The sequence below is a fragment of the Dendropsophus ebraccatus genome, chromosome 7 (assembly GCF_027789765.1).
Source record: "Dendropsophus ebraccatus isolate aDenEbr1 chromosome 7, aDenEbr1.pat, whole genome shotgun sequence".
Taxonomy (NCBI): Eukaryota; Metazoa; Chordata; class Amphibia; order Anura; family Hylidae; genus Dendropsophus; species Dendropsophus ebraccatus.
The window spans coordinates 111910798-111921648 of record NC_091460.1 but is presented as its reverse complement, the minus strand read 5'-3'; the positions used below and the strand labels follow the sequence as shown (position 1 = coordinate 111921648).

The 10851-nt window shown below is 43.4% G+C and overlaps 1 protein-coding gene across 1 annotated transcript; it reads left to right on the top strand.

Annotated features, from left to right (window-relative positions):
* Window positions 1-409: 409 nt before the first annotated feature.
* On the top strand, window positions 410-6855 carry STBD1 (starch binding domain 1). Its single transcript, XM_069976721.1, has 2 exons — window positions 410-1822; window positions 5207-6855. The coding sequence occupies exons 1-2, from the start codon at window positions 418-420 to the stop codon at window positions 5962-5964; spliced, it is 2163 nt and encodes a 720-aa protein (XP_069832822.1). The 5' UTR covers window positions 410-417; the 3' UTR covers window positions 5965-6855.
* The last annotated feature ends 3996 nt before the right edge of the window (window positions 6856-10851 follow it).

Here is a 10851-nt window from a genome sequence, read left to right as displayed (position 1 = left end):
ATGGGATTTTATAAAATCCAATTCACTTAAATAGAAGATACATTTCAGGTCTGCTAATGCTTCCAAAATAATAAAGCTGCTGCAATCATGAGAGTATAATAGTCTAATAAAGTGAACTTGTATGTTATAACATATACAGCCCAGTAAACATATCCAGAACATTGCTGAAATGACTCTTGACCTGTACTTTCCAATGGTAAGCTGGTTACATAACTGGGATTACATTTACTCTCTAAACATAGATCCTTCACTTGTCTTGGCCGGTGATCCGTTTATGTGTAATGACAATCAATGGGAGAGCTGATCCTGTAAGTGAGTCGGGGCGGGGTTTGATCCCTGTCCAGAAGCAATCAGCTGATCCTGATAGATAAAGGGGAGGAGCCTGCTCGCTGAGTGCGTGTACTGGGAGGGCCCGGTATGGTGCAAGCTCCGGCTGCTGCTGATCAGTTGCGCAGTCCCGTACAAGGAGAGCGAGTGTCCGCACCTCGCAGCAGCAGCATGTGGCCGGCTCTGGTGCTGGGTATACTGACGGCGATCATCGCCTGGTTCTGGTACAGGGGGAGCGGAGACACAGAGACCCCGGGAACAGACCCGACTGGGACGCCAGGGACCGAGCAGGAGATCGGAGAGTTCAAGCTCAATGCAGCTGATCAAGAGAGCCAAGAGGTCCGGGAAAAGAAAGTTTACCAAACCAGGAATGAGCAGCAGCCCAACTTACAGGTCAATGAACTGTCTGATCCTAAAAGTGCTTCTGAAGTACAGAGCAATGAGGCAACTACTAACATCCCTCTAAATGTGCAAGGGCATGATGCCAGTGTACCACATATCCCAGCAAAAGAGCTACTGCTAGGTGATATCCATGAAAATGGTGTCCCTAAGGAAAATGGGCTACATAGCCACATAGAGGAGCAGCATACAGAACTCCATAGGGAAGAGGAGGCCCAAGCTGATACACAGGAGCACCTCCTAAAGAAAGAGGAGGCGCAAGCTGAAACACAGGAGCACCTCCTAAAGAAAGCGGAGGCGCAAGCTGATACACAGGAGCACCTCCTAAAGAAAGAGGAGGCGCAAGCTGAGACACAGGAGCACCTCCTAAAGAAAGAGGAGGCGCAAGCTGAGACACAGGAGCACCTCCTAAAGAAAGAGGAGGCGCAAGCTGATACACAAGAGCACCTCCTAAAGAAAGAGGAGGTGCAAGCTAATGCAGAGGGGAACCCCTCAAATGTATCAAAGAAAGAGGGACAAGCTGATAAAGAGGAGCACCCTTCAGATGTCTTAAAGAGAGAGGATGCACAAGCTGATACAGAGGAGAGCCCTTCAGATGTCCCAAAGAAAGAGGAGGCACAAGCTGACATACAGGAGCACTTGACAGCTATTTCAGAGAAACATGATGAACAAACCAACTTTCTGACTAATGCTGGGAAAGTGGACTATGTATTAGAGGAAGGTGCAGACCAATTAGATAAAGTGCAGAGCAATCTTGCAGAAGAAAATGCGCACCAGTCTGACCTCCCAGAAGAGGGGGGGCTACTTATTAATGGAGATGAGGTCTATCCCCCATTGGGAAAGAAGGTACAGGCTGGCGCTGAAGATGAGTACTCTCAGAATGATCTAGACAGAGCAGAGGTGCAGGTCAATGGGTGTTCTGCCCTGATGTCAGGAAAACCTAGAGATCAATCAGTAGCTGCCACCTGTCAAGCCAGCAAATCAGAGCAGGAGAATGGGCAGGCTGAAGAATGTTTGCACTCAGTAATTGAAAGTCCAGATGGTGGCTATGCAAATGGAGACGTGAATAGAGCAAAGCAAGAGGCCGAACCTGCAGGTAGGTTGTAAATGTAACAGCTGTGTGAATTGTAATCAGTCATAAAATGGAGATGGGCATGCCCTGGGGGCTGGAGGGTGTACTTCCTGTGAGGGTAATAGATTAAAACAATATTATTTTCTGTGTGTGCCTATTGCTATGTGTTTTTGCAAAAAAAAAAAAAAAAAATTAAATTTACCATATTTTCAAAATAGTTTGAAGCATTTTACATAAGTCTAGAAGCAACCCCTTCCCTAGACCTCATTCACACAAACACTTAGTATCAATTTTTGGCTTAAAGCTAGCACTTTATTTTGTGGTGTGTGCGTGTGTTTTAGTACATTCACTTTTGGTTACTTTTATGTGTTCTTCCTGTTACAGATCCATGATTGGTTGATAACTACTCTATAATTTCTCTGTGAAAAACACCCCATCAAAAGCTCTTCACACTGCCTATTTATATTTCCTTATTGGCTCACTTGGGTGAAGTGTGTTTTTAAACCACAAAAAAAAGCTAAAAATGTCTTTAAAACATCACAAGAGGTTGTTCTCAATCTTATTTTGTACTCTTTTGTGTGTGTATGTGTGTGTATGTATGTGTATATATATATATATATATATATATATATATATATATATATATATATATATATATATATATATATATATATATATATATATATATATATAATATAATTTTTTTTTTTTTTTTCCCTTCGCTTTTTTGGTTGGGAAAGAAGGTACCTTGTAGCAGAGCGCTGCCTTCACAGTAAAAAAAACAAAAAAAACAAAATCTCATCTATGATGACCTTCATATCTTTTGACCTTGCGAATTCTCCCTTGTCATGAATGTAGGCTGTTGTACAAAACTTCATAAGACATTTGAATGAACAATGAGGATTTGTTTAGTACATAGTAACTAGCTTCTATACACACTAAATTCCTGTCAATTCGGATTATTAATTATGATGTTGCAGTCAATACCATTGAGGTTGTCTGGGATAAATTCATATTTGGGGATGCTGCGGGGATTATTGGGCCGTCTGCTGTCCGCTGTCAGTGTTTCTGCAACATCTGCTGATGTGCCGCTCCCACCAGAAATGGCCACTTAGCATAGACAGTATAGAATCTGTGCTGAGCAGCCATTTCCGGTAGCATATTGCTGAAACACTGACCGTGGCAGAGGGGGACAGGTAAGTATACATCACACTCTTGTCCATGTAGCCCCGGCAGCATCACTAATTATGACTTTATCCCTGACAACCCCTTAAATCACTTTGAATGCCGTGAGATCCATTGAAAGCAGAATTACAGCCATATTTTAATAAACACTGTCATAAAGTCTAAAGTCTTTAAAAGCTACAACGATCTCTTGAACTATATGCAAACGATCAAAAATGCTAGACAACAATTTGTCGTTCAAAATTCTAATAAAAAAAAAAATCACTTTAAGGCCCTATTCCCCGGAAAGATTATTGGCCATATTCGGCCAACATTGGCCGTTACGCCCGATAATCGTCCCGTGGACTAAAAGGCAACGATCAGCTGACATCGTTCATGTCGGCTGATCGTTGCGCCGTTTGTCGTTCAAACATGTTGAAAGACAAACGACTCATACAGCAACGATCTGCTGCCGTTGCTCTGTGGACTAGGAGCAGCTGCAGCAGACCGCTGCTGTATGCTATGGGCTGCCTGGACGATCTAGCAATCACCCGGGCAGCCCCCCTGGGCCACCCCTCAGACTCACCCGCTTGCTGCTGCCGTGTGGGATAGCGGTGGCAGCGAGCGGGGAACGAGGAGCAAACAAGCGCCAATGGCGCTCGTTTGCTCCTCTGTCGGCCCGTGGAATAGGGATTATAACTGTTTCAAACAAACGATTGAGCGATAAATCAGTCTATGGAAAGGGACCATAAGGGTTCTATTAGACAAAGCGATTTTTAACAATCGTTAAGAAAAATATGGGTATTTTAGGGTCTGTGTAAGAAAAATATAGCTGTAATTTCTAAATGGTTTGTGCAATTTTTTTTTTTTTTTTTTTTTGTTAAACTTTTTGAATGAACCCTTCAAAGTTAAAGATTGATGTGAAAAAATATGTTCACCTAAGAGCTTGTGTATGTATTTATCCTAGGGCTGGGCGATTAATCGAATTAATTCGCCCAGAAAGTTAGAATCGATTTGATTTTTTTTTTTTTTTGTGAAAATTATAAATTCCATTTTCACAAAAAATCATTGCTTGCAGAGCGGCACAGGTGCGGGCGGCGTGGTAAAGTGTTGGTTCCGTAGAGAGTTGCAGGGCGGCGCAGTGAGATGCAGGGCCGGCAGTCAGGAGAGATACGGCATCGGCGGCCTTCAGCATCTTGACAGAGCTGCGGCTGACCTGCCCCCGCCCCTTACACGGCAGAGCCGTGCTGACCTACGTCTCGCTCCCCTCCTGGCCACACGTGCAGGGAGCGGGACACAGGTCAGCGCAGCTCTGTCAAGAGGCTGAAGGCCGCCGGTGCTGCATCTCTCCTGACTGCTGGCCATGCACCTCACGGCGCCACCCTGCAACTCTCTCCGGACCCGACACTTTACCGCGCCTGCCTCAGTCCCCCTTATCTTTACCTGTACTACTACTACATCCCTTATCCACTATACCTGCCCTACTACACCCTACCTAGATGGAGGCACAAAGAAGATCTCCTACACTATGGATGCGTGCACACTACGGATTATGCGTCTATGACCCACGGCGGGTTCCGTCGCTTGTATTTGCACGTGGCGCGCATCTCCGCCCGTGCTATAGACACTATTCTATGCATGGGCAGATTCCGCATTCCACCGAAAGAACTGACATGTCAATTCTTTCAGCGGGATGCGGAATCCGTCTGTGCATAGAATAGTGTCTATGGTGCGGGTGCGAGCAACAAAATCCTCTGCGGTTCATATGCGCATATTCCATAGTGTGCACGCACCCTATATGGGAGAACAGAGTGGCGAACTAATTTATATGGGGTGCAGAGGAGGCTTTATACTATATGGGGTGCAGAGGGAGCACTGTTACACTGGGAAGCAATACAGTTGTTGTCTCAAACGTCAATAAAATAGTATCTGACGTTGCAGGGAGAAAATGTTCTGTTTAATTAGCAAAGATCGTCCAATATTTAAAAATCGAGATTTTATTTTTTTGGCCATATCGCCCAGCCCTAATTTACCCACACACACTTTTGCAGACTGGAGCAGTTTCCATAGAATTTAGTCATTTCTTATACTTGATAAATCCTTGGACAGCCATGATCTGAGCTTCCATAGATTTCCATTTTCTGACCTAACTGTATTCTCCCCATTGTGTTTAAGAAACTGACATTTTATACTCTCTATTTTTTTTTTTAATCGAAAATTTTTATGGTACCTCTTTTCAAATAGGATGTCCGCTGGAAAATTCCTTTGTCGAAGGAAATGCTATGCATTTATTGGAAGCAAAAAAGACCTTGACTCAAGATCCGTATCTGGAGAGGATCCACACATTGAGTGACGACGGTAATGCCATTGTTGCTGATCCGTTTACGACACAGGAGTCTGCAGAAAAAAGTGAAATCAAAAGCGTGTGCAGCAGTGCTGGAAACTCCTCTACCGGTTTGCAAGATAACTCTGATGTTTCAGCAAGCATATTAAATGAATGTACGCAGGATGGATTATCTAATGTCCATATAGTAGGAACCAGTCCAAAGACTTTACCAGTGGATGGCTTCGACCAAGAAAAAGAAATGGCTGGTCTCGGTGGTCCAAACACTGTCGAGAAGACCTCTTTTTGCAGTCCATCAGAGGCAAATATCCATGACGTCGATCATCAGAAAACTAGAAAGGTTGCTACTATTCAACCAATGCCTCAGAATGTGAAATTTGCTTTCAAAGTTCACTACATAACATACTCTGACTCTCAAATTATTGCTGTCACAGGTGATCATGAGAAACTTGGTAAATGGGAGACCTACGTCCCTTTGACCAGTGGAAAGGATGGCTTTTGGTCACATTCAATCACATTACCCGCAGACACTAATTTGGCTTGGAAGTTTGTAATGGTTGAAGATGGAAAGATTAAACGCTGGGAGGAATGTTACAATAGGTTTTTAAAGACTGCGCACGAAGATATTGAAGCTCATCTGTATTGGGGCTTCCCATAATTACACTGACATCACAAGGGACTGTTGTCCTTTTCTATTTAGGGCTTCTACCTAGTCCCTCTTTAAAGGGTTACTCTGGAGGGGAAAAAATAGTTTTTTAAATAAACTGGTGTCAAAGTTTTACAGGTTTGTAAACTTTCTATAAAAAAAAAAAAAAAAAAAAATCTCCAGTCTCCCAGTACTTACCAGCTGCTGTATGCCCTGCAGGAAGTAGTGTATTCTTTCCAATATTACACAGTGCTCTCTGCTGCCATCTCTATCCATGTCAAGAACTGTCCAGCGCAGTAGCAAATCCCCATAGAAAACCTTTCCTGCTGGACAGTTCCTGATATGGACAGAGGTGGCAGCAGAGAGCACTGTGTCAGACCACAGAGAATACACTACTTCCCGCAGGGAACTGTCATCATTCTATGACAGTTGATTTAAAGACAACCCCCTGCCTCCAGAAGTACCCCTTTAACTGTTAAAATTCATAAAGTTGGTATGGCATTTATATTTAATCTATTCCTGTTAGTGTTTGTCTGTGCTGTTTAATGATTGCCAGGCTTAGTCTAGTTCTTGAATCATTGTTGACATATCAAATAGCCTTTTAGCCTACATTTTAGAAGTTACATTTTAGCTTGCAGTCAGCTTTGGATCTAAGTGTTAAAATACAGCACAATATATATGATTTAATTATTGCATAGCATAATGTATCTTGCTTCTACAAAACTGATTTTGATGAATTTAGTGTTACTTGGTTCTTAATAAATTTGGACAGACTTTTTTTTAATTTTGTGTCAATATTGTGTATACAAATGGGATATTTTTGTGCTTCATCCCAACCATAACTGAATTAGGCAAAATGTAAATTAGATTTCACATAATTAAAGTTGTGTATTAAAACTTAAAGTTTTATTTGTTTTTAATGCCTCGTGTGTGTCAATATGAATTTATTACTCCCTCCTCTTACTTATCCACTTACCACTAAAGACAGTGGGGGAGGTTTTTCAAACTGGTGTAAAGTAGAATTGTCTTATTTGCCCCCTAGCAACCAATCAGATCCCACCTTTCATTCCTCTCAGATTCTTTGAAAAATGAAAGGTGGAATCTGATTGGTTGCTAGGGGCGACTAAGACAATTCTACTTTACACCAGTTTGATAAATCTCCCCCAGTCTTAAACAAAATAAAGATAGGATTTCAGTTTAAGGCTATGTTCCCACACAGTATTTTTGCTCAGTATTTTTCAACCAAAACCAGGAGTGGATTGAAAACACAGAAAGGCTATGTTCCCACTTTTGAGTGGATGGCTGTTATTTAATGGCTAATAATTACCATTGTTTTGAAAGAACGGCCGTTATTTGCCGTTAGATCGTGGCCATCCACTAAACTAGAACAGTCTGTGAACATAGGGGGACATTTATTAAAGGACAAGTGCCATGAAAAACTTTCCCAGTAATTGAAGCACATTTACAAAGTTATATAACTCTGTAATGTGCTTCAATCACCTATCTGCCTCCCTTCCCTGTCTTTTCCCCCCCTCCATCCCCCACCAGGAAGTGTCCTGACTCACACAGACCTAATTACTGTCGTCACTGTCACCAAGCTCTTCTCTCAGCTCCTTCTCCGGTTACACTAGCCTCCCCCCTCCCCTGCCTTGTCAGGTGACTCAGCTTGCTCAGCTCCCATTGGCTGAACAACTGCAAGCCATCACTTGGACTGGGGAGGGGGGGCTGCTGTAACAGGACCTAGAGCAGCCCTCCTGCTGATGACTCATCCTCACAAGGAGCTGCCTGGTGACTGTGATGACAGTAATGAGGTCTGTGTGAGTTAGGTGAGCTGGTGGAGGGGGCAAAAAACAGGGAAGGGAGGCAGATAGGTGATTGAAGCATATTACAGAGTTGTATAACTTTGTAATGTGCTTCAATTACTGGGAAAAAGTTTTTCATGGCACTTCTCCTTTAAGTCCGGCGTTTTCTGTGTCTGACTTAAAAATGTCCCCGCAGCTCCGGCACTGCGGAGATTTATGTAGAGGCGGACTGCCTCTACATAAATCCCATGCGCGCAGTTGCGCACGGCAGAAAACCTACGCCAGCTCAGAGCTGGAGTAGGTTTTCTGCGTATCTTTAAGAGAAAATAATAAATTGCGCAGACTGACTCCGCCTCCCCCCCCCCCCCAGCATAAAGTGCCGATTTCCAAATAAAATTCGCCCCCTGATACATGTCCCCCATAGTGTTTTTGTGTTCTCAATCCACTCCTGGTTTTGGTTGCAAAATACTGAGCAAAAATACTGTGTGGGAACGTAGCCTAAGCTATAAAAACTAATACATAAAATATAATTTCTTTAATTGAAAACTGAATATGTTACTTCACATATCAAGCTATTAATTAGAGAGCAATGCCAGTCTATGGGAGGCTCATGCACCTCCTCTCTCTCCACGCTGAAGAATTCACATGTTTATTCAGCGCAAGGAGGTGTGTGAGCCACCCATAGACTGGCATTATGACACGGACGCTAACGGGATACCACGGTGGAGAATTCTGCCAGTTTTGCTCCATATGAACAGAGCCTTAGTAACAGTAGGAATACATAAAAAAATTGTATAACTTGCTGCTTTCACTTATAATTAACTATTACTATCTGTAGTATTGGGGCAAAGGAGTACACAAGGTTAGTTTGGGTATTGTCATATGATAGCTGGTTTTCTTATCCTGGATAACCTTTTTAAGAAAATTTAGGTTGCACTACCCATAGATTATGGAAATGATTATGACCACTGGTTTATAGCGACAGTAACTGCTGTATGCAGCACAAATAGCAATGTTATAGTCTTGAGGTCCTGGTAGGTTGTCACAGGTAGCTTGAGCCATAGTGACAGCAGTGTATCCCCCAGCTGATGGAGAGTGCATGGGCGAAGGATTCATAAACCAAACATTATGGTCCAGGTGTCAGGGACGGCGTCACAACCTGGCTTACCTGGGCAAGTTCCGGGGCCCACAGCATCCCTAGGGGCCCAGTCCCACCAGGGCTGCTTTCTTTCTTCACTGAGCATCTCCTCCGTGCTGTAGATCAGTGCCATCAGCACTTTCTGCACCTTTCTGCCCTTGCCCAGACCTGATTAGAGGAGGCCAGAGCAGCTCAGTTCCCGGGCCAGGTGATGGGTGAGTGTGCAAAGGGGAAGGGGGTGTTTAGAGACCATGTGACTCTCCAATTGCTTCAAAACTCCAACTCCAATCATGCACTGCTAGAAGGACAACAACTGAAGAGTCACTTGTTGGGAAACAGTGACTTGTGGGACAGTTTATTAGTGCAGTGTTCTCTGACATGTGACTTTCCAGTTGCTGAAAAACTTCTACTCCCACCATGCATTGCTGGCTGGACATAATTGGAGTTGTAGTTTGGCAATAGCTAAAAAGCCACTGATTGGGAAACAAAGATTTAGGAGGAGAGTTTATTAGTGCAGTGTTCTCCAACATGTGACTCTCTGGTTGCTGCAAAACTACAACTTTCATCATCCACTTTGCAGGACATGATTGGAGTTGTAGTTTTGCAACAGCTGAAGAGTCACTTGTTGTGAAACACTGATTTATGGGGGCAGTGAGAGTTTATTGTGGGGGAGCAGTGGCACAGTTCATAAGGGCAAAGTTCTTTTTGCACAAAGAGAGTCCTGTTACTGTTATGAGCTTGTATAGAGGAAGGTGCTGAAGTCCCCAAGATGTTTGTGTGGCATCTATAAGGGAGCTACACAGAGGGGGACCAACTGTTTTACTGTCGCCGCATGAGTGGTCCACAAAGGGGCCTGCTGAGGCTCTGTTGCCCAAGGGCCCACAAAACCCTTGAGCCAGCCCTGCAGGTGGTCCAATAGATGCTCTATTCCATTGACGCCTGGGGAATTTGGGCTCTAGCATAGTACTTTGAAGTCTTAGTCATGCCCTACCAAAAGCTAATAATCAATCTAATTGAGCCTCTCTCTCTCTCTCTCTCTCTCTCTCAATACAGTGCCACGGCGATTCAAAGAGTTTCCCCGCTGCCGGTATGATATTGAGACATCATGCTGGACAGGGAACAAATCCATTGCCCACCTTCCCTGTTCATAACATCCGCAAATTGCGGATGTGTGAATGCCCCCTAAGAACGGCATTCCTTTCATTTATTAGTGCCGAAAGCTGCAAAAGCAAAGTGTGAACTAGTTCACACAGAGCCGGCACTGTTGTTTTACCACAGTGCCACGGAACCTGTCACATCTGGGCTCTGACTGGGGATGAGATACCAGGATGGAGACATGGGGCCTGTTGGGAGGTTGAATACATGATATATGTACAGAAGATGAATGAGAATATGTAGTCAATGTCTGGTGGTGTACAGGGGCTGGCAGGGGTATGCAAGGGGTATCAAGAAGTTAAATGGGGATGTACAAGATATGAATGCGGTACAGGATAAACGGGGGTATACGGGAGCAGTAAGGGGGTTATAAACAGGTGGTGGTCCCAGCACTCCAAAGAAAAATTCTAATTCTTTATTTCATATAAAAAAAGTCACTCATGCTGTTGCATAGTAAACCAACATGTTTAGTCATGGTCTAATGAGCATCTGACTCAACGTGTTAAAAACATTAAGCAACCAATCATGAGAAACACCAAAATCACATGTGCAATAGTTTCCAGGTAGATAATTAGCACCAGATGCGGTAAGTTAAAACCACTATGCATATATGCAAATCAGTACTTGTCAATGTGAATGCAGTTCAATAAATAAACTCTTCCATTTTTTTTTAAATTCTGACCCTTTCTCCCTCGCCTTACTGCTATGGTCATTATATAGACAACATACTCATTGTATGGTCAGGGGAGGTAGATGAGGTGGATCCTTACCTTTGTTATATTAACAGTAACAATACAAATACTA